The following is a 27,624-nucleotide window of genomic DNA, read 5'->3' as shown; positions in this document are numbered from 1 at the left end:
CAAGACGTTGACTCTTTAGCTCCCAAGTGCCAGCCCCTCCGCTGATTCTACTCTTTGGCTCTTTCCTTTCGGTTCTCTGGCCTGAACTAGTTTTGATCATAAAATCACTTCATATCTTTGGCATCGGAAACGAGTTCTCCAGAGGTTTGCCAGATACACAGACACACCGCCTGGTCCTCTGGCTGCTCTCGGTCCCAAGTGATTGATGCATTCCCCTTTGGTATTCCATGCTCTAACTTTTGGGTTTCCGCTCTTCAATTGCAGATTATTCAAGTTAATGCCAGCGATCTGGACACGGGCAACAATGCCAGGATCACCTATAGGATTGTGGATGCCGGAGTGGACAACGTCACGAACTCCATTAGCAGCTCAGATGTGTCGCAACATTTTGGCATATTCCCAAACTCCGGTTGGATATATTTGCGTGCTCCTCTGGATCGAGAGGCCAGGGATCGCTATAAACTGACGGTTTTAGCCACGGACAATGGCACTCCCGCTGCCCACGCAAAAACACGTGTCATAGTTCGTGTTCTCGATGCCAACGATAATGATCCCAAGTTCCAGAAATCAAAATACGAATTTAGGATAGAGGAGAACCTCAGGAGAGGCTCCATTGTGGGAGTGGTGACCGCCAGCGATCTGGATCTGGGTGAGAATGCCGCCATAAGATACAGCCTGCTGCCGATCAACTCCAGCTTCCAGGTGCATCCCGTCACAGGTGAGTCGGGCTTCCTTTTGGCCATAAATTAAGCCTCCTCTAACAGGGAACAACTCACTCAACGCCGCTCCGGTGGCGGTGGCAACTGTCAAGCCACCAGCCATGACCCACGGTCATTCATTACTGCTCCTCAAACCTCTAAAGGCTGGAGATCCAGCTCACATTGCTTACACACAAAGAAAATGGTTTAGACTCTGGTTGTTTAAATAAGAAGATATTGTTTTACCTAACATTTAAGATTCAGTTTTTTACTTATCGAATTGATTCGCACAGCATTCAACCTAAATCTAATTAGGCCTTTAAATAATTTTCAATGAGATTTCTTCCTGTGCATATATTGCATCTCCGCTGGCCCATAGATCAAGCGTATGGCAAACCTGCTCCTGCCAAGCGATAAAATGCGATCGCCGAGATATCCGAGATCTCGACTGGGTCTCAAACGTGGTTCCCGATGCCGATGCCTGACCATTAGTGTTCGGGCAACAACAGTTTTAACGCTGTCAGCTCATCCGTCAATGGAATATCATTGGCCTGACATCCAGCCACTGTCCGTCGCATCCATGTGCGTGTCCGCTGTAGGCGAGCGGTACTGTATACTTTTGTATTGGGACACCTCTCCGTCTCGTCTCATTTAAATTAAATATGGAAATCTCGTGCAGCTAATCCTGGCAAACAGGTTCCGCTCCGCTTGCACTCGCATGACATGAATTTCTTTCGGAGGCAATAATCATATGCGACCCAGTTAGGTGGCAACAATGCTCGCATGCGCCAAAAGGAGTCGTCGTTACAACATTTCTTAAGACAATTATAGTTGAGCCAAAAACCAAAATCCAAAACCTGTTCCTACTATTCTAAAATCTCACCTTCCGAGATAGAATCATATTTTACATCTATAAGTTATTTTTCGAGTGCAAAGAACGTAATTATTTATGAGTTTTTAAATAAATAAAATAAAATAACAATAAATTTCAATTTATAGGAGAAATTTCCACCCGAGAGCCTCTGGATCGAGAGCTCCGGGAGCTGTACGACCTTGTAGTGGAGGCCCGTGATCAGGGAACTCCAGTGAGAAGTGCCCGCGTTCCCGTACGCATCCAAGTAAGCGATGTCAATGATAACGCACCCGAGATCGCAGATCCGCAGGAGGATGTGGTGAGCGTAAGAGAGGAGCAACCACCGGGAACTGAAGTGGTGCGAGTTCGAGCCGTCGATCGGGATCACGGGCAGAATGCCTCCATTACGTATTCAATTGTCAAGGGCCGGGACTCTGATGGGCACGGACTATTCAGCATTGATCCCACTAGCGGAGTGATCCGAACTCGAGTGGTTTTGGACCACGAGGAAAGGAGCATCTATCGCCTGGGTGTGGCCGCGTCCGACGGCGGCAGTCCGCCCAGGGAGACAGTACGGATGTTGCGGGTTGAAGTTTTGGATCTGAACGACAACCGCCCAACATTTACCAGTTCCAGCTTGGTCTTCAGGGTGAGTGCGAGATTTATGCGAGGGTCAATTCGGGATGGGATGGGATGGAATGGTTAAGAGAGGGGGCAACAAAGTTGGAGGAGCAGCAAGCCGTACATTTCCTGGAAAACTTTTGTCTATTTGACGCTTCCAGTTTTACACGACCATTTTCCCTACAATCGTGAGCAGCGCGTTTGTCGCCTTTCCCAGTTTCCTTGCTTCTTGCCAAGTGCCTGCGCCTCGCCGCCTTTGTTGCAGCGGATGATTTGTAGCCGCAGCTATGGCCTCACGTGACAATAGCCGAGAACACGACTCTGCCCGACCGAATCCCTTCCTGGTCACCTCTACCTCCTGGTGCATTTCCCACTCCCACAGCCGCCCCTTTAAAGAGCTCGGAAGCAGATGTCACAGAGTGCCACAGACGTGGGAAGTGTCGCGATTTGCATTTAAAGCCCTGAGAGCCAAATTTACACCAAGCCAAAAACACGGTTCGTAATTGCCATTACGGGTCGAAGGACCAAATGCATTAATACACTATTGTTTAGTTAAGGTGCTTTTTAAGGCTAGAAGTGCCAATGTACAACCTGGCTGGTTGTATTCGCACATCTTACGAAAACAATTCTTCAAGTTACAGCCCTATTTTTCACAGTGCTCGTCATCAAAGTCTTCCATTGTCGGCGTTTTCATTGCGCACGCGTAATTGTCACTATGCTCTGTGACAAGTCGCCTCCTCCTTTCAGGCCCCTTCCCACAAAAGGGGGAGATCTTAGCTAGGCCTATTAAGTGCGATTCGAGACGTCAGTTGAGAGATCAGAGACCGACGGACGGAGGCGGTTGAAGGAGGAGTCGCCTCGTGCCTTAAGGAACTCGCCTGCTTAGATTTTGGCATGCTGCTCCGCTTCTTGGCCTCTCCTTTCGCTTGGGAACCCTTTAACATTTTTATCACGTTCGATTCGCACATGTTTTGCATACTCTCCACTCCCAAGTACACGGTTCTCCGGGTTCCCCGGCTTCCCCGGATCCCAGGCTTTCCTCAGATCTGCGAATTCGGACTGAGACGCGGCCTCAACGGCTGATGGCTGCGACGCTTTGACATGCATTTAATTGCCTCTCGCAGGGCAAACTCAGTCTGTCAAGGAGCAGGGGAAGAGCTTGCCCACAGCAAAACCCGAGGACCCCAGGTCGAGACCTTGTGCGTCCCTTAAATCCGCTTCGGCCACAATTAAAATTGACACATTTCGTTGCATTTCGGTCGGCCTTTTGAATTCGCTTTGATTCCGTGCCGCACTCTCGTTTCGGCTTTTGTTCTTTTGCGTTGGCGTTAAACTAACAGAGATGCACTCTGCCGTAAAGTCGCAGTCGGCGTTGTCCGCTGATGCCAATTACTCAGCGACGGATTGCCACAATAAATCCGATGTAATTAAGCAATTCCCCCACCAGCAGATCCCACTCTCTTTCATGAACCGCGGTTTTCGTAACCTCTTTCCGCTTTTATTTAGGACCCTGCCATAAAAGTGCAGTACAAATCATTCTCCATTTTGTGGCTTGGCTCTGTGAATAATTTGGCCAAATCCAAAATGAAAAAATCGTATACTTTAGTCAGTAGTTAACCTTGAACACATGAAAAAACGGGATTCTCTTATGAAAAGTTCTATTAGTATTGCATTTTGAATTATATCTCCTAAATACAAATATCCTTTTGTCTTTTGCTTGCTTTGAAAAGTCTATTGTTTAAAAAACCATAGTGCAATCAAGCAAACGAAAGCCCCCGAGATTTTTTCAGTGCAGTCTTCCGTCTTCCTCCGCCCTCTTCACCGTCGTCCATTTGGGCAGCCAACTGCGTAATCTTGGCGGGGCATAAATCTCGTGACTGTCATTTTTGTGTCTCCATTTTGGCGACCCAAACAATATTTGCAATGTTTTTATTTTATGAAAAAAGATACCCACTGCAAGAAAGAACCTTTCTTGTTTCGTTCCATTTTTTCGTTGAAAGGACCTTATGGAACGGTTTTTGCGGTTTTGCATATTAAATTCTTGTGAGGAGTCTCTTGTGTCTTCGAAGATTCTCCACCTCCTCTCAACTACCAAATCCCGCTGCTCATATGGTTCACAACATTTTTCTGCAGTGATTTTCGGGGCCGCCAACTTGGTCGGAATGCATAATTTCTTTTTAATGCCATTGGTCGGCGACTTGGGACTGGAGACCTGAGTCTGGACAGGCTTCCTTTCAAGATTCAGGTTCCTCTGTTCTGTGCCTCTTCTCTTTTGGTGGGGGGAATGAAATTTTTAAATGTTTGCTGCCTTCGTAATCTTGAAGTATGAATTATTGCTTTAAGATTGGATTTTCAACACTGTTGTTGAGATTAAGATACGCGGCGAACAACAACCAGGTCCAAGTAGAGCGACCCAAGAAGTCATCTTACTCCGCTTTTCGACCGACCGCGCCTCCCATATTCCTCTTAATAAGCCACGAAAATAATCTATAATTGGTATTTGTGCAGGTACGCGAGGATGCCGCCCTTGGCCATGTGGTCGGTTCCATCAGTCCCATCGAACGTCCGGCGGATGTCGTCAGAAATAGCGTGGAGGAGTCCTTCGAAGATCTGCGCGTCACCTACACTCTAAATCCCCTGACCAAGGACCTGATCGAGGCTGCCTTCGACATCGACCGTCATTCGGGAAACCTGGTCGTGGCTCGTCTCTTGGACAGAGAGGTTCAATCCGAATTTAGGTTGGAAATTAGGGCTTTAGATACCACTGCTACTAATAATCCGCAGAGCAGCGCCATCACGGTTAAGATCGAGGTGGCCGATGTCAATGATAATGCCCCCGAATGGCCACAGGATCCCATCGACCTTCAGGTAACTTGTTTGTGATCATTGAATACTAATTAAACCGAATTTATTTAACTTTTACCGCATCAGCAAATTAAATCTTAAATCTGTCAACGTCGATTTTAATTTTCCATTTTATTGTTTCTCTATGCATAACTCAGGTGAGCGAAGCCACTCCAGTTGGCACAATAATACACAACTTTACGGCCACGGATGCGGACACGGGAACCAATGGGGACCTACAGTATCGATTGATCCGATACTTCCCCCAACTCAATGAAAGCCAAGAGCAGGCAATTTTTAGCATGGACTCCTTGACGGGAGCACTCAGTCTGCAGGCTCCTTTGGACTTCGAGGCGGTGCAGGAGTATCTTCTCATTGTCCAGGCACTGGATCAGTCCTCGAATGTAACAGAAAGACTGCAGACTTCGGTGACCGTGAGACTGCAAGTTCTAGATGCCAACGACAATGCCCCGCAGTTTGTTTCACCCAATTCAAGTGGTGGCAAAACGGCATCTCTTTTCATAAGTGATGCAACTAGAATTGGCGAGGTTGTGGCGCACATTGTAGCCGTGGATGAGGATTCCGGGGATAATGGACGACTTACCTACGAAATCACGGGGGGCAACGGGGAAGGCCGCTTTAGAATCAATTCCCAAACAGGAATAATTGAGCTGGTTAAGTCCCTGCCACCGGCCACCGAGGACGTGGAAAAAGGTGGACGGTTTAATCTAATTATCACTGCCAAAGATCATGGTCAACCGGAGCCCAAGAAAAGCTCTCTAAGTCTGCACCTTGTCGTCCAAGGCAGCCACAATAATCCACCCCGATTTCTTCAGGCTGTTTATCGAGCCACAATTTTGGAGAACGTTCCTAGCGGAAGTTTCGTCCTGCAAGTTACTGCAAAATCACTGCACGGTGCAGAAAATGGTAAGGAATTCAATGCATCAATTATCAAAATTCGTAGAGAAGTAGAGTTATTGCTAAATATACGATCCACTAATATCTTACTCTTTCTACACTCCTTATTGCAGCTAATTTAAGCTATGAAATTCCCGCTGGCGTGGCAAATGATCTGTTCCACGTGGACTGGCAGAGGGGCATCATTACCACCCGGGGACAGTTTGACCGGGAGTCCCAGGCAAGTTATGTCCTGCCCGTCTACGTACGGGATGCCAACCGCCTGTCGACGTTGTCCTCTTCAGCGGTGAGAAAGCAACGCTCGTCGGACAGCATCGGAGATACATCGAACGGCCAGCACTTCGATGTGGCCACAGTTTACATAACGGTAGGGGATGTCAACGACAACTCCCCGGAATTCCGACCAGGGTCATGTTATGGTCTATCAGTCCCAGAGAACAGTGAACCCGGTGTAATCCACACTGTTGTGGCCAGCGATCTGGATGAAGGTCCGAATGCGGATCTTATTTACAGTATTACGGGTAAGATCAAGGAAAAACTTCATCTGAATATTATATATTTTTGAAATAAGTTAGGTTTTTGATTTTTAAAAGGCTAAACTAAAGTAATTGTTCTATTGTGTTATTATATCTCCTCCAATATAGGCGGCAATCTGGGCAACAAGTTCAGCATTGACTCCAGTTCAGGAGAGCTAAGTGCCCGACCCTTGGATAGAGAACAGAACTCTCGGTACACCCTGCAGATCCAGGCCTCCGATCGGGGGCAACCGAAAAGCCGTCAAGGACACTGCAACATCACCATATTCGTCGAGGATCAGAACGACAATGCCCCAAGGTTCAAGCTGAGCAAATATACTGGCAGTGTGCAGGAGGACGCACCACTGGGCACCAGTGTGGTGCAGATCAGTGCGGTGGATGCGGATTTGGGCGTCAACGCCAGACTCGTTTACTCGCTGGCCAATGAAACGCAATGGCAGTTTGCCATCGACAGCCAGAGCGGATTAATCACCACCGTGGGGTAAGTTTCAGTTGATTGTACTTAGGTGATCTCTTGGGTATCTGTGGGTCATTGCTTGGCTTGATCTTATCGCAAAGACCGATCTGAAGCAAGGACGCGCGACAAAAACCCATTGCCATAATTTCCTCAGCTAATGCGGCATGGAAATCGATGTATCCGAGGTGTATCAGCAGCCTACGCAACCAGCGACAATGTTGCGAATCCGTCTCCTGTCATCACTGCCCCTCCTGCTTTTGGGCACTTTTGCGCCATCTCCTCCCACAGACAATCCTATAAATAGCATAAGGTGGGGCTACAACTCGAATCGGAGTCCAACGTGAATCCTCAATGAGCCCCTGTCCACCGAAGTGCGTTTCTTGATTATAGCCCGTGCACATGGAGAAATATCTCGTCTATCATGAAAGTACACTGTATCTAAACCCTTAAATTATTTCATCGTGTGGGTTTTTTTCTCTGCACTTCTTTGTGGCACTCCTGGGCCCCCTCCGGTGCAAAATTTATGCTTATTGACGATCAATGATGACAACAATTGCTTGTTCCGTCTGACATAGCTCTTGCTCAGTTCCGGCCGAGAAAGAAAGATCGGGGATCAGATGACGGAGAACCGGGTGGTATATAAAGGGGAAGGGGAGTTCCCGAGCAGGGGGCACTTGAAATGACAGTAGCGTCAGTGTTGCCATTTATACAAACGCGATCCGCTGTCATGTACCAATTTTTATCTTTCACTGATTGTCGGCAAACAATAAAAACGAAATACCCGCCACCGCCGAAAAGCACAAAAAAAAAACACAAAAAGACCAGAGTCAAGAATAAAGATCAAGAAGCTCCACATGGCGAGGCAATAGCGCACAGAGCAGAATTGTAGAGCAGACAATCAGACTGACGGAGAGACAATTCGTGACGTTGTTGTTAGTCTTGGACTTGCAGTTGGACTTGCAATCGGTATTGGAGCTCGGAGCTCGGCACTTGGTACCTGGATTGGAACTCGGATCTGGACTTAACCTTGCCTTGGCAGTCTAAAAAGAAACGGGGCAAGACAAAAATGCGCCTGCCGCTTGTTTAGTCCGATGTTGCTAGGTTTAATTTTATTTTTTTCTGCCCGTCTGACTGACTGGCGATGGACAAGCGAGCATAGTCAAGAGCTTAGGGCTAACCGCTGCACTGAGAAAAATTATTAGTAAAAACAGGAGGTACTTTACAGTGTAAAGTAATTCGAAAACATTTTTTAAAATGCTTCATCATCCTAAGTCTTATTCAGCCAAATTTCCCTCAGTGAAACCAAGTCTTAGCCCAATCCCAACTCCCAACCCTACCCGATCCCTTCTTTCACAATCACAAGCCCCAAGTCCACGCCCGTTGATCAACAACAGTAACAAAAACAGCCTCGACTGATGACTGACCCTTGAAAGCATTTCTGCTGTTGTTTCACATTCATCCTAAAACAAGGGGGGGTGGACGATAGAACCGAGGAGATCTGGGCTCTGAACAAGCCAACTCGCTGTTCCTTCACTTCAGTTTGACTGATTCAATTCATAAAATGGCCCTCTGCCCGGGATGAGCTTGTAATTCACTAAATTCGTTTTATTGGCCAACATGCAAGCGCGGAATGGCATGGAACGGCGGCGACTGCCCTCCGAGTGGAGCGACTTTAATTCAACTGCGAAGGATTGCAATCATTTAGGTTTATTATTTGTGGCAGCAAACATGTTCCAGGGAAGCCGAGCACGAGAGCCGCGTGATAGCGATAGGCAGGGCGTCCCGACTGCCGGGATTAGTTTTCTGGCCAAGAAGACGAGTCAACTGAGGCCGCATATCAAGTCAACTCAAGCCGAGCGAATGCTAATGCGAGTGTGCAGCTCCAGTGGGAAGACCACAAACAAATGACTTAATTACCAGACAACCCTACAACTATATGCACTGGAGGAAAATAGGATTGAATCTCTTTGGGAACGAAACGTCCAATAGATACGTTTTCGGTTCAAATGAATGCGTTTCTCTCAGTGTCTCCACCTCGTCAGATCTTTCTTGCTGCCTGGATCCATTGCGAATCATTTCGTGTGGCTAATTGTCGGTGGGATTTCGATTATATATTGTATGTAAGAGAGAGCAGGGGTCCCAGAGATACCTAATTAGTGTCGCAAGCGGCGCCCATCGCCGAGTGATCGTGTTTGGGCCATTAATTGAATCGTTTCCCCTTTGCCTATCTCTGTTTTTCTTGCAGAAAACTGGATCGCGAGCTGCAGGCGAGCTACAACTTCATGGTATTGGCCACGGACGGAGGACGTTATGAAGTGAGATCAGCTACGGTTCCGGTGCAGATCAACGTGCTGGATATTAATGACAACAGACCCGTTTTCGAGCGATATCCCTATATAGGGCAGGTCCCAGCTCTCATCCAACCTGGCCAGACATTGCTGAAGGTTCAAGCCCTAGATGCAGATTTGGGTGCGAATGCCGAGATTGTGTATTCCCTCAATGCTGAAAATTCAGCAGTAAGTGCCAAGTTCAGAATAAATCCAAGCACGGGTGCCTTGAGTGCCTCTCAGAGTTTGGCCAGTGAATCTGGGAAGCTTTTGCACCTGGAGGTCGTTGCCAGGGATAAGGGAACTCCGCCTCAATCCAGCCTGGGCCTCATTGAACTTCTAATAGGTGAAGCTCCGCAAGGAACTCCAGTTCTTAGGTTCCAAAACGAGACCTATCGAGTTATGCTCAAGGAGAATTCTCCTTCGGGTACAAGACTTCTTCAAGTGGTTGCACTGCGCAGTGATGGCCGCCGGCAAAAGGTGCAATTCTCATTTGGCGCTGGTAATGAAGATGGGATTTTGTCCTTAGACTCACTCTCAGGTGAAATAAGGGTGAATAAGCCCCATTTACTTGATTTCGACCGCTTCTCCACACCCTCAATGTCAGCCTTTAATCGTGCCAGAGCTCTGCATTATGAGGAGGAATTGGAGGAATCATCAGAGGATGATACAAATAATAGCACCCGATCGCAAAGGGCCTTGACTTCCTCATCTTTCGCCCTGACCAACAGCCAACCCAATGAAATACGTGTGGTCTTAGTTGCTCGCACCGCAGATGCTCCATTCCTGGCCAGCTATGCGGAACTAGTGATTGAGCTTGAGGACGAGAACGACAATAGCCCAAAGTTTTCGCAGAAGCAATTTGTGGCAACGGTTTCAGAAGGTAACAACAAGGGAACCTTTGTGGCACAAGTTCATGCATTCGATTCGGATGCGGGCTCCAACGCCCGGCTGCGATATCACATCGTTGATGGCAACCACGACAATGCATTCGTTATTGAACCCGCCTTCAGTGGCATAGTGAGGACCAACATAGTTCTGGATCGGGAGATACGCGATATATATAAGCTCAAGATAATTGCAACCGATGAGGGAGTGCCCCAAATGACTGGCACGGCCACAATAAGGGTGCAGATCGTCGATGTGAATGACAACCAGCCCACTTTTCCGCCAAACAATCTGGTCACTGTCAGTGAAGGTAAGTCATGCTTCGTAAATAAATACACAATATTTCAAAATATTCAAGAGTTAATAATAATAATAATGTAATAATAAAATGTACTCGTAATAAATTTTCTTTTCAATTATTCCATTTCCCATCTTTTTCAGCTACTGAACTTGGAGCCGTGATAACCTCTATTTCAGCCAACGATGTGGACACTTACCCCGCCCTGACCTACCGCCTTGGCGCAGAGTCCACCGTGGATATAGAAAACATGTCCATCTTTGCCTTGGATCGATATAGCGGAAAGCTGGTTCTAAAACATCGCCTGGACTATGAGCTCCAGCAGGAGTATGAACTCGACGTGATTGCTTCGGATGCAGTCCATGAAGCTCGCACTGTTCTCACTGTGCGAGTGAACGATGAAAACGACAATGCACCAGTATTCCTGGCCCAACAGCCTCCGGCTTACTTTGCCATTTTGCCAGCTATATCCGAGATCAGCGAGAGTCTTTCCGTGGACTTCGATCTCCTAACTGTCAACGCCACTGACGCAGATTCGGAGGGCAATAACTCAAAGGTTATTTATATCATTGAACCGGCCCAAGAGGGTTTCACTGTGCACCCATCAAATGGTGTTGTGTCTGTTAATATGTCCAGATTACAGCCGGCCGTATCACCTAGCGGAGATTATTTTGTAAGAATTATAGCCAAGGACGCAGGAAAACCAGTTTTGAAAAGCTCAACACTTTTGAGAGTACAGGCAAGTGACAACGGTTCCGGACGTTCGCAATTCCTACAGAACCAATATAGGGCTCAGATAAGCGAGTCAGCTCCTTTGGGATCGGTTGTTCTCCAGCTGGGACAGGATGTTTTGGATCAGTCCTTAGCTATCGTTGCTGGAAATGAAGAATCCGCTTTTGAGTTGCTCCAATCCAAAGCAATTGTTTTGGTCAAGCCCTTGGATAGAGAACGCAATGATCTCTACAAACTGCGATTGGTTTTAAGCCAACCACATGGACCTCCACTTATTTCAAGCTTAAATTCCTCGTCTGGAATCTCAGTAATCATAACAATCCTGGATGCCAACGATAACTTCCCAATTTTCGATCGAAGCGCTAAGTATGAGGCTGAGATCAGCGAACTTGCTCCTCTGAGGTATTCCATAGCGCAGTTGCAGGCCATTGATGCCGATCAGGAGAACACCCCAAGCTCAGAAGTGGTATACGACATAACCTCTGGCAATGATGAGCACATGTTTACGATAGATCTGGTCACCGGCGTTCTCTTTGTGAACAATCGCTTGGACTACGATTCGGGGGCCAAGAGTTACGAGCTTATAATCCGAGCCTGCGATAGTCATCATCAAAGACCACTTTGCAGCTTGCAACCCTTTCGATTGGAACTCCACGACGAGAACGACAACGAACCCAAGTTCCCGCTATCTGAATATGTTCACTTCCTGGCTGAAAACGAGCCGGTTGGCAGCTCCGTATTCCGTGCTCATGCCAGTGATTTGGATAAGGGACCCTTCGGGCAATTAAACTACAGCATAGGTCCTGTTCCCAGCGACGAGAGCTCTTGGAAAATGTTCCGAGTGGATTCAGAAAGTGGTCTGGTTACATCCGCCTTCGTATTCGACTATGAGCAAAGACAGCGCTATGACATGGAGCTGCTCGCCTCCGATATGGGCGGTAAGAAGGCCAGTGTGGCTGTGCGCGTGGAGATTGAGTCGAGGGATGAGTTCACCCCGCAGTTCACAGAGCGCACCTATAGGTTTGTGCTGCCAGCCGCCGTGGCCCTGCCCCAAGGATACGTAGTGGGTCAAGTGACTGCCACTGATAGTGACAGTGGCCCGGACGGACGAGTGGTTTATCAACTAAGTGCCCCACACTCGCATTTTAAGGTAAACCGCAGCAGCGGGGCTGTCCTAATCAAGAGGAAACTCAAACTCGATGGCGACGGAGACGGAAATCTGTACATGGATGGTCGAGATATCAGTCTAGTTATCTCAGCTTCCTCGGGGCGTCATAACTCCTTATCCAGTATGGCTGTTGTCGAGATTGCCTTGGATCCTTTGGCACATCCAGGCACAAACCTGGCCAGTGCAGGTGGCTCGTCAGGTGGTTCCATTGGCGATTGGGCAATTGGTCTCCTGGTAGCTTTTCTTCTAGTCCTCTGCGCTGCCGCCGGAATCTTTCTGTTCATCCATATGAGAAGCCGGAAACCGCGGATTGCGGTCAAGCCTCATCTTGCCACGGACAATGCTGGTGTGGGCAATACCAACAGCTATGTGGACCCCAGTGCTTTCGACACGATCCCTATAAGAGGAAGCATATCGGGCGGTGCTGCAGGAGCGGCATCTGGTCAATTCGCTCCCCCGAAGTACGACGAGATTCCTCCGTTTGGAGCTCATGCTGGCAGCTCCGGAGCAGCTACAACTTCCGAGTTGTCGGGCTCCGAACAGTCCGGATCCAGTGGCCGCGGCTCTGCTGAGGACGATGGGGAGGATGAGGAGATTCGTATGATCAACGAGGGACCACTGCATCACCGCAATGGTGGAGCTGGGGCAGGCAGCGATGACGGCCGAATTTCGGATATATCTGTGCAAAACACCCAGGAATACTTGGCTCGTCTGGGCATAGTAGATCACGATCCTAGTGGCGCAGGAGGAGGAGCTTCCAGTATGGCTGGTTCAAGTCACCCAATGCACTTGTATCACGATGATGATGCCACAGCACGGTCGGATATTACGAACCTCATCTATGCCAAGCTTAATGACGTGACAGGAGCTGGTTCAGAAATAGGAAGCAGTGCAGACGACGCGGGAACCACTGCGGGCTCCATCGGAACCATCGGAACTGCTATCACCCATGGCCATGGGGTGATGAGCAGTTATGGCGAAGTTCCTGTTCCAGTTCCGGTTGTGGTTGGCGGCAGTAATGTGGGTGGTTCCCTGAGCTCCATAGTTCACAGTGAGGAGGAATTGACTGGCAGCTACAACTGGGATTACCTATTGGATTGGGGACCACAATATCAGCCACTTGCGCATGTGTTTTCCGAAATAGCGAGACTGAAAGATGACACCTTATCGGAGCACAGTGGGAGTGGGGCTTCCTCGTCCGCCAAGAGCAAGCACTCTTCCTCACACTCCTCAGCAGGAACAGGAAGTGTGGTGCTCAAACCACCACCCTCCGCACCACCCACTCACATACCACCCCCCCTGCTAACAAATGTGGCTCCAAGGGCCATCAACCTGCCTATGCGCTTGCCACCCCATTTGAGCCTGGCCCCCGCCCATTTGCCCAGATCGCCCATTGGTCATGAGGCGAGTGGCAGTTTCAGCACATCATCAGCAATGTCACCTTCGTTCTCGCCCTCTCTATCGCCGTTGGCAACAAGGTCGCCATCCATTTCGCCCCTGGGAGCGGGACCACCCACGCACCTGCCCCATGTCTCGTTGCCCCGCCACGGTCATGCCCCTCAGCCCAGTCAGAGGGGAAATGTGGGGACACGGATGTAATCGAGCACTGGAGCTGTATATCCATATAGTATTAATTGAGCCACCCCACTCTCCCATACACCCATACAAACACAAAAGCACACATCGAACCACTCACACTTATTTAAATTGCTGTATATATAACATATATTACCATCTAAGTAACGATTGCATAGCTTATGTGCCCCACCGGAAAGCCAATTATCGTATTGCGTCCTTCGGGGCGCACATTACAAAACTAATCACTTTTAATTCGGCCTTAAAAATCCAATTAACCAACCTAACCCTGTTCCTGGTGGGCAAGGATGCAATGCAATCGCAGTAACGACAACAAAGCCAACAAAGACTCTCTGAAAAGCGAGGAGCAGCAGGAGCCGGAACAGCCATACGTTGTAAGCATTTAGAGCCTAGAATAACAACCGAACTCGAACCGAATACACTCGAATCTGTATCCGTAGCTCATAAGAATCTATAACTGTAGCTGTAGCGTAGGACTAAGCTAGTTGTATCGGAGCAAACCAAGTGCACTTAGGCAGCAGGTCATCCCTGTTTAAAGAGGATCAGATCCGGCTGCATCTCACATTTCCATTCCAATCCATATGACGGTGAGATGGGAAACATTGTAAAAAGTTGTTTTTAGTAACCAATGGGGGAAAAGAAAAGAAACCCTTGTATAAAACTGAAATGAAATAATGGAGCAAAGAATGAAAACGAAATGTATCTAAGTATTTTTTTAAGTAAAGCCTAGTTACTAGTTATTATATATGTACATGTATAGCTATGGATCATAGTGTATGTTCACTTGTGTGTGATGCTACTTGTGTAATTCTTTACGTTCTAGCAAAAACTGTAAAAATGTTAAACAGTCTAAGGATCCACTATCTGCTAAGCCAATAGTTTGTATTAGCTAAACGAAAGCAAGAGAATAAATATTTAAATAATACAAATTTACATTGAATTTGTGAATAATTTGCTTTTGTTAGCAAGGGAAGGGAAGACCTCACTTGGTTAGTATGGGAGTTTCTTGAGAGGATCAAAGGGGGATTGTTTATCAATACCAGCTGCATATGCATTTGCTTTTTCAAAATGAATGTGGTATTTTTAGTACCCACTAATATTTTAGCCAATTCTTAGGAGTTCTGTGTAAAAGTTGGCAAAACCATTGATCTGTACGCTCACACACGAAGTGGAGATCTGGACTTCTGGTTTCGATGGGATGCTGCCTCTCGGTTCATCCAGACACCCCACAGACATCCCCCATCTTCGTCTGAGAAATCTGCGTCCTCAAGCCACAACAACCGAGAACCGACATCCACTTTGTCTTCATTTCAAAGACGCTGCATGAACTCATTTATTTGTGGCTGATTTCTGGCCAGCACCACACCTCCACCTTGGACCTTCACTCCACCTACCCGTGCCATCGCCCTTGCCTGTCCTGTCGTCATTATCATTATTTGCCCCAGTCCCAAGTGCCAGCCCAAGATGCATGCAGCTTGGGACTTGATTCTGGGGTCCAGTTGAGTTATTTCCATTTGCCAGACTTCGACTCGCGGTCGTATCAATTGCAGCAGATCAACAATACTGCGCTGGAACTGCTGAAATTTGTTTTCCGCTCTGTTCATACCTTCTTGGACATCGGGTGGTATGAGTTGTTGTGTCTTTTAAATAAATATATAAAAAAAAAATGATAACATATAAACTTAGGTATATATTGGGTATTTACAGGTTCGATCCTCGAATAGCTTTCCCTCCTTTTTTGGACTCATTTGGCAGGAGCACAAGTTCTGTGCTATCCGCAGTCGAAAGGAGGGCATTTAAATGCTCGTGGTTATTATTAGTAACAGTCAATTCACAGTACAGCGAATACAAATAACGACGAAGCCACCTGGATCGGTATGGATATACCAAGAATCGAGGCTAAGGAACAACCAGCAACGATGATGATGATGATTATGATTATGGGTTGTTGAAGCTGCCTAGGTATTCATTTAGGCTACGCATTTTTGGGGTGTGTACACACCAGACAACAACAACAACAAGGATGGAAAGTGAAAAGCCTTAATTTGTTACGGGCTCTATCCGGAAAAGGAAAAAAAGCTCGGGCTTAGCCCATGTCTTAAGTGCACTGTACAAAAATGTGCATATCAATATATTATATACTAATCGTGATAGAAAAATCCCCATACCCACTTGCATATAAGCACAGAATGTATGTCTTATTTTAATGCAATATTATACATTTTGTCGAACTATTTTTTCCCGTGTGAACTGACTTGAGCCGCTGCTCTGCCTTGGTTTATTTTTAAAGCCTTTTAAGTGGCTCGCCAAGTATGTGCACGTAGATCGTACCTTGGCATTGTTCTAGGGCTGGGCATTTTTCACTTGGCCTGTCAAATCGGAACTTCGACAGCTACGCCACCAAGGACCCCGGCCCTGCCCAATTCAGAGACCATCACCGGGTGGTGCTGCAAGTGGTGCTAGCTGTGCGAGTACTGCTGGATTCTCTTCTGATTGCGAAATAAGTGATTTGCGGAATGCGTGTTAAGGCTCAATTCAGCTGTAGATTTCCCCAGTCCTTGCTCTTCCCTGCCGGTCTTATGTTTTTATAATTTGTCAATACATCAAGCTCACAATAAAGTGATTACTGTATGTCGAGGAAGAGGAGAGGCAGATCTAATCCCTCATACGAAATTCAAAATGAAATAAAATAATAATTTTATTTCAACTCGAATGGCCGCACTGATGAGCAAATTAAAGCTGCAGCAGCGAAGTATGAATCGCATCCGCGCCGAGCATCAATTTGGGCCTTTCTTCGGATCCGCAGAGGCTCTTGATGCCGCTTGCAGATTTACAGATCTCTTCCAGAGGCGCGCTTCTGCGGCTTAATAACAATTCCATTAGCGGCTAATGTCTTCATTGCAAGTGTCAGTTTTGGCAGGGCAGGGGCGTCGAGCCAAGGGGGTGACGCTAAACTGACTGGCCGGGTACTGCCCAAGCCGCCATCCCCAATCCAATCCGCTGGACTTAAGGTCCGTCATCGGTGCTCAACTCAGCGGCTCGCCAAAGGAACACTTCAAAAAACTGTATGGTGAGCTTTAAAAATTCATTAAGTGCATCAATCAGTGCATCTTCTTGAGAGAATTAATGGTGGAAGCTCTTGTTTTACTTGTTTGAATGTTTTTAAGTTTACAAATTTTAATTTTTCCCAGTGCAGAGTTATGGCCTTAGCATTCAACCGCCCCAAACGCATCCTCGTCTTGCAACACCACCGCGACCCCCATGCTCGGCATCTTGCCCAACTTCTTTTGCCTCTCATCTCGCATGTCAGTTTAACACTTTTGAATCCTTTGAAGTCCCTGCTCGAATGAGTTTTATTGTACAAAGTTATGGCAACGGCAATGGCTGCACTAATAAGCTCGTTCCCAGCTATGTTCCCTCTCCTTTCCCATTCCGATACCCCATTCCCAGTCCCATTTCCGATCCCATTGCCATTCGGATTCCGATTGCAGTCGCGGATCATTGGCATTAGCATTCGCAAGTGGCCAACAAATGCGAAAATAATTGCTGCCACGAAATAAATGCGAGAATGGTCGGAGAGGAATGGAAGCCAATTGCGGCCCATCGCTAATTGCCGGCTTGATTGGATATGATCGAGGGTCAAGAAGAGGAGGGTCTCCGGCGAGGAGAACAATCACAATAAACAGACTTTTACGAACGAATGGAGCATCCTGGGTCTTTTCGCCTCTCGGGTTCTCAGCTGGCAATTTCCGTTTCCGCTTGATGTGGGTGGAGACTGAAAGGCCCTGCTGAATAAGAGATCACAGATGAACTGCATCAAAGAATGAAGCACCGACGGCTCCAAAAAAAAAAAAAAAAGCAGACGCCAAATGTAATTCGATACGTTTCGAGACTGCACTGGCGCCGACATAAGACCCCGAAAAAAAACTATACATGAACCCACCAAAGAGCGGCCACTGTCCGTTCAAATCTCAGTCAAAAAGATTGTGTTTCCTCGCTCATCCACGATCCAGGATCCCGAATCCATTAGAGACTGACAAGCAAACGCCGCATAATCGAACAAGCGCATTCGCGGCCATAATGGCAATAGAATCATCCTCCAAACCGAACAACCACCAGCCACTATAAGACCATCCATCTATCCATCCACTCGAAGACCGAATCCAGTCTCAATGCTGCAACAAAGGTAGCCATTAAAATATAATAATAGTTGTTCTTTTTCAGGTGCTTTTGACGGCTACACAGCGAAAAATACAACCTAGAAAGCTATGAATGGCAAAAAAGTTTACAGTTGGTATGAGCAATGCCCAATACTTTTAAATATTTTTTACTTTTTGGGCCGAATTTTGGCTTTCAAAGTTTCTTTCTGTGTCTTTGGCGGGAACAAAAGGAGCAGCATCTGCTACTGTGGCCAAGCAATTTGGACACACACCGACGAAGCGATGATAGAATCTCATAATGCAACCTCGGATCGGGGAAATCGAGGGCCTTTGGAATGGGGAGGTGGCAGGCTGCTGGCGAACGTCAAAGCCAAACAAGAACAATCTATCCAAATGTCCATCTATCGAGCAGATAAAGCTGCATCCATCTTATCCGCATCCGCGTCTGTGTCCGTGAATTGTTCCCTGGCTTCCCTGCTTTTCCTCACCCTTTCTCCAACCTTGCGACTGCTGCGCTTTTCCTGCGTGTCTCTTTCTCTGGAGATTTGTGTGAGCTTACACTTTGCGCCAACTACAAACGGCGGCTGATGAAGATTAGCCCGTCTCCTGTCTGCCGGCCTCTGGAAAACCACCGCGCCGCCACCCCCAGCACCTCTGTCGAACGCCGTGACATTGATGTGCCACCAACAGCAACTGCAGCAGATGGAGCATTGCAACAAGCGAAGCCATTTCTGCTGCCATTGTTTTGTCGCTTGCCTTTGGATTTTTGGCTTGGAATTTCGGTAAGCATCCTCGGTTTTTGTTTTTTGTTTTTAGATTTCAATTGCTGGCTGGTGTCCTTTTAGCTTCAAGAGAGATTTGCATTTTATCGCATTTCGCTCGCCAGCGGATGTCGTCTGCCTCGTTCGTTGTCTCTCCTAAAGCATTGCTGACATTCGAAGACAGTTCCTCAAGCTGCCACCGATTTCCCGATTTCTCAGGGGGTCCAACGAAGGGGGTGTGCTCAGTGGGCTTCAATTTCGGCCAAGCGATTGTCAGTTAATTGAAATATTCGTGCAGTCGTCAGTGTCAGTAGTAATTCGCGATTCCAAGGATTTTGCGATATTATCACACAGGAAAGATATTTTGGCCAATCCATAAGATAAAAAGCTAGGCCTTTTGGCTAATTCAATCTAAAATACAATTATAAAGTATTTATATTTTAAAATATACACATTGTTTGCACTTCTCCCTTGGTGCAGGAGCTGCTGATCTCCAGGACTTTTGGGAATGATCTCCATGGAGTGGACTCATTAAAGAGTCGCTTAGGCATTGCAATCGAGCCGGACTCACCATCAAATGTGTTAATGTGCCAAACTCAGAAGAGGCAGCGCAGATTGGTCAGTTTGGACAACTGTTGCAGCGAATGCGCCTGGTGTTGCTGGTGTGTTGCAGCAACTGTTGCCGCTGCTTGCGGCTCATGCGGGCACGAAGGAGGAGGCGAACAAGTAGCCCAAGGAGCGCTACCCGCTGTGCCACAAACTTAAGCAGAATCAATTTATAAATCAGCGCGCTGGCGGCTTTAAAGGTCAGCGATAACAACAACAGCCAGTCAGTAGAGGGGATTGGCCGCAGCTTCTTGTCCCGCGATGAGCAATTTATTGTGTCAAACTCAATTATACTCGTGTGATATTTTTGTTGCCCACCAAAAACGAAAAGCAGCCCAAACGAAAAGAAAAAAATGAATCCACAACAGAAATGCCCCAAAACACAAGCTCACATGGATTCAGGCAGACACAGGCATACATATATCTGTTTAAGAAGGAGCAACCCAAATTCCCCAAATGCTGCAACTTTTGGCCGAGAGAAGCCACAAACAGAAATGCAGTGGAGAATCGGCAACCGAAACAGAAACAGAAACAGAGGCTCCAAATGAACGAGGAAGAGTTCAAGATAAATGAGCAGAATTGGTTTGGCGAAAGGCGCAATTCAACTGCCAAAAAACAATATATATATACATATATACAAAAATATATATAGAAAGAAGGGGAATCACCACCGGGAGCACAAATAACAAAAGCCCCAAGAATGGTGTTGTGTGCAAACGAACTAAAAATTCCCTGCAGCAGTACAAATCTCACTTTATGTGGAAGAAACTGAACATGATTCATATACTCGAACTTATATTAAATCAGTATTAAAAGAATATTCATTTTAATCCGGCTGGGCTTATTTAAATGCGTTAATTCCTTTCTTCCGTAATAATATGCTCCTTAGAAAGAGCCACAGTAGTCGGCATCAGAAACAAGTACCTTAGAGCACTCCTTGCCCTCCATATCCGTAAGTACGGCCAACACTTACTGAGTTTGTTGGCTGTGTTTTTTATATTTATACCTGTTAGCCGATAGAGTAAAGGGGTATATGAGATTCGTTAAGAACTATATATATTCTGGATCAGGATCACTAATTTTTGTAATTTTATTCAATTCCTTGCCAATTTTATAGAACCAACATTAAATATTTATTTTGATTTTATTTTACAGCGTAAGGGGTATCTGATAGCCGAGGCACTCTACCATCGCGTTCTCTCTTGTTTTTTTGACTGGGCAGGCAAGAATTTTACGTTGACACTTTTAAGTGGACATCAAGCAGTTTGCGCATATTTTCCTTCCCCTACCAAAGAGCAGCTGCAGCAGTTGAAATGGGCAACATTTGGCTCGGGTTCGAATTGGGGATTCTGGTTGGGCTTTTTTCCGAAATTCACAGTTGAAACTGCAGCGCAGGGAGATTGTGAAACTTTTTGGAGGCGAGGGGCGCGAGTTATGCGATCCTTGGACTCTTAACGATTCGCCTTTGTCGTTGGAGCCTCTCTCTCTGCACTTCTCTCATATATCTGGGCATCTTTTTTTGGGAGCTCTCCCTTGCGGGGTCAGAAATTCAGTTAATTTAGCGAGAAATGTACGAAAATTGTCAGCGATCGGCGGCTCGCATTTTGAGGCCAGAGGTCGACTCCACAGACGGGGACTCTACTCTTTCAATAGAAAGCAAATATGCGAAACAGTTGCATCAAAGGCACAATTAGGCTATGTAGGACGACTGATTTGGGGGGCAGGGGGGCCTGAGCACAGGCCCATCAAAGTGGATAAGCCGCCGCTGGTCGTAAATCTTCGACACATAAACAAAATCCATCCAATCCAGAGAATTTTTATTGCTTATTATTGCGAGTCTTTCTTGCCTTGAAGTTCGCAGAACCAACAATAACACAAATGCACAAAAGTATCGAATTTCATTTCCTGTGTCCCCAAAGAAAGCCCAAAGCACTCAAAGAAAATGCGTAATCTCTTGAAAAAGGTGTATATTTATTTAATGAGATAGTTTTGATATTTACAGGTTGCAAATATCGAAAATTTTCGTCTGTGCAGCTTCACTGCCGATCATCATCCACTTGTCATTACCAATCCGAACACAATGGCGAGCTCATCCTCCTGCTCCAACTGCTCCTTGAAATCAGATCCTTGCCGCGCAATCGCCGCACACAAATCGTAACGATTTCTCATTTTAATCAATTAAAAAGTCAGCGATACCGATCCCGATGCCGATTTCGATGCTAACTGTAAACCGCTGACACTTGCCGAAAATATGCCGAGAGTCTCGAACTCGGACTTGGAGTCTGGAAATCGGAGTTTCAGCTTGCAGTTAAAATCGGACCCTTGCAGTTTGTTTGATTAATGAGGTGAAATGTTGTGAAATATTGTCGGAGGGCTTTGGCTTGGAGAGCGGCGATTGGAAAGGGGGAGGCAGCGACAAATCAAATGGAAATCAATACCTACATGAAACATAACGCCTCTCATCCTGCGCCGACCCCGTTTTAAATAAATGAGCCCGGGGAGACGCCCCCAATCGCTGGCCGCGCTTGGATCTCTCTCCCTTCCCTTATAAGGACAGACAACTCTTCGGAGTTGTCAAAAATACCAAGCCACGAAATAAAGAATTGCGAAACTCCCAAAAAACACAGCAGTCTCGTTGTCTGCCCATGGACAGAACAAACAATTCGGCAAGTGTGAACATGTAAGTGTCAGAGGCTCAGCTCGAGTCATTCGAGCTGAATGCAGCCGTATCACAGATGGGAAATCGTGCAGGTGTTCCCGAAGTAGTGGCTATAATGGCATCGCCACTAGCTGCTGTTCGCCCAATTTCTGCGAAAGGCGTGAAAACCTCGATCCTAGTAAAACTAAATCAATATGCACGCGGCGTATACTTAATCAAGACATAAAAAATATCCAAAAACCTGGAGAAAAATGGAGCCAAGTTTGGAAAATAAGCAAGAAAAGACGAACCGAACCTTCAATGCTCTTATGAATTACAAAATTAAAAAATTAAGATAACACTAGCTCTGTTTTATTTTCCATAAATAATCTGAAAGAAGAATAAGTTCTAATTAAATTAACAGTAATTAAAATCCTGGAAAGACCTAAATAACCTTTGCAAGATTCCGACTTGGATATACTTTTAAACCAATCGATCTGCCCCTGCAGCTAATCTTTCAACTTGGTGGGTTCAATCGCCTGGCGAATGATCGCCATGGTTAGAGCTAATCGCAGACGGAGATCAAAGAGGAAATATCCATGGCTGCCATTGAAGTCTTTGCCAATCAGCTGGAGGCTGATAGTTGGCGAAAGCCAAAAACGCCCATTGGCCAACGGACGGTTAAGCCAATGGGACTTTAAAAGCGACAATCGCTCAAATTAGAGGGAATCTCGATTACCCCGAAGCGCAAATGGATGTTTTCGCACCTTTACGCAATCATCCCGGCAAACTCTGAATTGCATTAATGTCTGGAAAATCGGTACGCCGTCGACCCAGTTTAAAATGGAACAGACTGGAGCTCTTTAGCTCCTTAACTCTCGGCCTAGGTTCACATCGCTTTGTGACCGCATTAAATTCTAATAACTCGCTATTATGACATGATAGTCACGTATTAGGCAAAACAGCAACCGAGTAACCGCATAACCAATAACCTACAACTCTCAGGCCCCACGACAAACTGCATTCAGAATTATGAGGCGATCGGCAACCGGTTGGACGACCAACCTCAGACTGGGCCACTGAAATTGGGAGGAGAATCTCGGGGGGCAGGCCACATTAATGCGCAAATGCCAAAATATTTGAGGCAACCAAAAATTTGCATTCGCATGGGGTATGGAAAATATTGCAGGCCAAAGTGAATAACAAGTCGGGTATGCAAATAGGAGTTTTCTTCAAAATTATTTCAATTTCTTCAAAACTAAACATATTGAGTACTGGAAGATAGCTGAACTTAAGCCCTCTCGGGCACAAATGCAGAATATTATTTTTGAAACCTTACAGATTACTGGGTGTAACAGAAACAAACAATTTACATAACAAAAGGCGAATATTTTGTCGCCTGCAGGCGAGTTTCAGTTCCAGTTCCAGTTAAAGATCTGGCTCCAGGCTCACTTTTGGTTTCAATTTTACTTTTTTTTTCCTCGTCTTTTATTTGGAGCGTTGACACATTTCCACATGCCCACACACATGGCAGATTGTTCTAATAGCTGGCGAAAAATCTGCATAGGTATCTGAGCTAGAAGCAAATCCTGCTGTAAGGGGCAAAATGAAAAGCTTGCTCTGATCGATTTGTGAGCGGCAGCGGGCTGCCTAATTTGGCTTATGTTTCATATTTGCCCTGGGGCAGAATCGTTTAGTGCTCGGCCCGTTGATTTATTTCGCCCGTATTTGGCCAGACCGAGGTCCACTCACGACGAGGGTGTTGCGTTGGAGCTGTGCTGCTGCTGTTGCTGCCTCCTGTTGCATGTGGCTGCTGCTGCTGCTGCTGCTGGTTGCAACCCAAAAACTTGAACTTCGACTTTCGAAAACAACGGCCCGGCTACGGCTGACTAATGAGAGAATTATGCAAAGAGATAGAACGGGTGCGATGGTGGAGAAACCGGGATCGAGAACTGCGATCGGACACTCGGACATTTTTTGCGTGTCTCGGACTCGCTTATTCATTAGGCTGAAACTTCGCCCGCACCTCGCAGCTAATTGCCAGTATCTGCATCTAGAAGTGAAACCACAACCAGATGCCAGCCACATCAACATGAACACACATCTTATCGGACCAACCAATTAAGACACACAAAAACCCAGCTCGACGGCCGAAAATTGTCAGCAAATCGAAATGAAAATCAAAGTCAGTCGAATAGACAGGCAGCCGTTTTAATTTGATTTGATGTGAGGCCGCCGCAAAGTCGAGAGAAAAACCGCGGAGAGAACCTCTAGCATCCAGTCACATACTACATGGTACACACAAAAAAAAGTTCTCTAAATATGGGCTGAGCTTTTTATAGAGCATCCAGCTTCGTTCTTAAAGGCACGTTCGTATTCCTGTTTCAATTTCGTACATTTCGGGGAGCCATTGAAGCAGTACTTCTTCACATCATCAATGGGCTGTATCTATAGACCTTAATTCAATATACTGGTTTCTTTCCGTGTACTTAGGTCTATCCCCTTAGCAAGCGAGTGCATTTTGGTTGTTGGCTTTTCGATTTCGTTTGCGATTAGGCTACGCCAAAAACATAAGCCAGCAGCCGCGATATTTGACTGGCTATAATGAGCCAGCAACATGCTCACTTGCTAAATTCAATTGCTAAATTGCCGCTCGGCTTTGGCGACCAGTGTGCCCGATTGCCAATTGGCAACTGCCAACTTGCATGTTGCCAACTTGAATTGAAGGCTCCAAACTGCCACCTGCAGCGACATCTAAGCCATTGCTTTGCGATTGCTCCGGTATGTAGTTCCAGAGTCTGATTTTCAAAATAAGAATATACATTTAAGGAAGTCTATACACTACTAAAGTATTTTAATTCAAACTGACTAGATTGAGTCGCAAAATAAACCCGTCCTGGTCTTCGCTACTGTGTGGAAAAGATGCGAATCGGGTGATTTCAAAAAGTTGGCCATAACTGAACTTCGTCGGCGTGAAGGTCTAAACGCAGCGCTGGCTAGAAAAGGCAGTTAATTGAATACATTTGCGAAGAAGAGACGAAATAAAGTATTCAACCCACGCAGCCGACTAAGTCTCTTCTGTAGGTATTTTCACGTTCAAAGGTTATGACGTTGTCGTGTCAACATTTTATTATTTATTGTTGTAGCCTCTAGCCAGGCGAAAAGGGTTTGCCCCAAAACAAAGCCAACTAATGCGCCCACTCCTCCACTGTCTCCAGTCTACACTCTACAGTCTTCAGTCTTCTGTTGCCGTTGCCTGTCGGTGACTTTTGAGCTTTGAGCGTTGTTTGAGCCGCAGTTTTGAGTTCCTGTCCTGTCCTGTCAGTTATTAATGGAGCGCCATTGTCGGCCCCCCTTTGACCCACAAATGGCGCTTTGATTTTGCCATAGAAATTAGCATTCAATGCAATTTACTTTGCCATGCCAATCAACGCCCTCCGCCAAGCTTAGCAAAAAAAGGGAGTACACATTCAAGGAGAAACCTCAATTTCAGCCGGCGATCTGTGTAAAAGAACAGTTTCTATGCCCCGAAGAACAAGAAGATTTTGCGCTGTTATACGAGCTATTGTGTGCGTAAAGACAGCATCAAACTACTTCAGATGACAAAGAAAGCTGGTTCCACAGAGTTACTACAGAAGATGAATCAAAACATACAAAGTAACAGCGACAGAGTTCCAATGCTTCATAAATGGTATACCATTATAACCAAATCTACAACATCCTTACAAACTATGTACACAAATCAATATTTTCGTAGTATTTATATTTGTACTTGTCTTTAAAATCTAAATAATTTTGATATAATTCTTCCCAGTGCATCGCCATAGTTCTGGTTGTCGTTGTCTCTTGTCTCTATTCAAGATGTAGGTGGCGACATCGACATCACTTACGCTACACAGATCCCGACATTAGATAGTCGCTCTGCTCTTCTGCGTCGGTCCTCAGTCTTCACAGAATTCTTCCGCCCCTTCTTCCGGAGCTTCGGGTTCCCGGTTCGCCTAGTTATTCGCAATCGTGCGCGTTTTCTGATTGTTAGAAGCGACTCGAGAAGGACTGAAAGCGCCGAAGATCGGCGACTGCAGACAGAAGACTCAAAGATGAGGCCTATAGGTTTAAAACAGGAACGTATACTGTACGGCTGCCTTGTTGTAGACGTCGTTGATTTGAATGTTTCATCTGCCGCAGCCACAATGCAAGAGACAAAAGCATAAACAAACAGAGCGTGCCTTTTAATTGCGGTGCCGCCAACAGACATTAACATTAACATTAGATGAGTCCCGACGAAAATAGTCGCAATGTGGATGATGTATCTGCGTTCCTTGATTACCCAGTGGTTTCTCCGTCTGTGTGGGCGGTGCAGCTGCTCAGGATAGCTCAGATGGGTGGAAATGGAACAGTTGGAAGCCTTCGCACACAGGAAATACAAAATAATAAAAGAGAAGATGTATGCACAACAAATACACTTATTGAGTTTTTCATTACGTATACGAAATTACGTATTTTTCTTTAATTTATAATTGAAACATTTCGCATTGCACATTTTATACTTATAAAATTATTCGAAACCCCATAAAGAAATGATAAAAATTGTCATGTTCTACTTTGGCCGTTTATATATTAATAATAATAAACTGATTGAAGGATCTCCTTATTCATACCACCAATACAAATAATACCAACCCAAACTCCATTTAAGTTGTGTTCCATAACTTTTGTAATTATAAGAAGTATTATCGTCATAACTTGGCTTTTTCTTTTTCTTAGATTTTGTACATTTTTTCTCCCCGTCTTTACGTACCCAACATACTTCACACTTTTTCTTACCATTCTTGTCTGTCGAACATGTCTTGCACTTATTTGTGCCTTTTTTAGTAACCCAACACTTTTCCTGCACATTCTTTTTCTCTGCCTCCTTCTTTTTTCTTTCCTCTTCTTTTTTTTCCTCTTCTTTTCTTTCCTCTTCCTTTCTTTTTTCCTCTTCTTTTTTTCTCTCCTCTTCCTTTCTTTTTTCCTCTTCCTTTTTTCTCTCCTCTTCCTTTCGTTTTTCCTCTTCTTTTCTTTTTGCCTCTTCTCTTCTTCTTTCCTCTTCTCTTCTTCTTTCCTCTTCCCTTCTTCGTTCCTCTTCTCTTCTTTCCTCTTCCTTTCTTTTTTCCTCTTTTCTTCTTTTTTCCTCTGCTCTTCTTTTTTCCTCTTCCTTTCTTCTTTCTTCTTCTCTTCTTCTTTCCTCTTCTCTTCTTCTTTCTTGTTCCTTTCTTCTTTCCTCTTCTCTTTTTCTTTCCTCTTCTCTTTTTCTTTCCTCATCTCTTCTTCTTTCCTCTTCTCTTCTTCTTTCCTCTTCTCTTCTTCTTTCCTCTTCTCTTCTTCTTTCCTCTTCTCTTCTTCTTTCCTCTTCTCTTCTTCTTTCCTCTTCTCTTTTTCTTTCCTCTTCTCTTCTTCTTTCCTCTTCTCTTCTTCTTTTCTCTTCTCTTCTTCTTTCCTCTTCCCTTCTTCTTTCCTCCTTCTTTCTTTTTGCCTCCTTCCTTC

At 45.8% G+C, this 27,624-nt stretch overlaps 1 protein-coding gene across 1 annotated transcript in view; it reads left to right on the top strand.

The window, feature by feature from the left end:
• Positions 1–14,869, top strand: part of LOC117150402 (protein dachsous) — a 65,681-nt gene extending 50,812 nt beyond the window's left edge. The window contains exons 5-12 of the mRNA XM_033317266.1: positions 265–718; positions 1,698–2,200; positions 4,681–5,040; positions 5,175–5,943; positions 6,048–6,455; positions 6,579–6,951; positions 9,173–10,452; positions 10,584–14,869. Coding sequence (XP_033173157.1) covers positions 265–718; positions 1,698–2,200; positions 4,681–5,040; positions 5,175–5,943; positions 6,048–6,455; positions 6,579–6,951; positions 9,173–10,452; positions 10,584–13,939 — 7,503 coding nt within the window. The 3' untranslated portion in view covers positions 13,940–14,869. The remainder of the gene's footprint in view (positions 1–264; positions 719–1,697; positions 2,201–4,680; positions 5,041–5,174; positions 5,944–6,047; positions 6,456–6,578; positions 6,952–9,172; positions 10,453–10,583) is intronic.
• The last annotated feature ends 12,755 nt before the right edge of the window (positions 14,870–27,624 follow it).

The sequence above is a fragment of the Drosophila mauritiana genome, chromosome 2L, assembly GCF_004382145.1.
Source record: "Drosophila mauritiana strain mau12 chromosome 2L, ASM438214v1, whole genome shotgun sequence".
In the NCBI taxonomy this organism is placed as follows: Eukaryota; Metazoa; Arthropoda; class Insecta; order Diptera; family Drosophilidae; genus Drosophila; species Drosophila mauritiana.
Note: the sequence above shows the minus strand (reverse complement) of the source record. Positions and strands in the feature narration are given on the sequence as shown.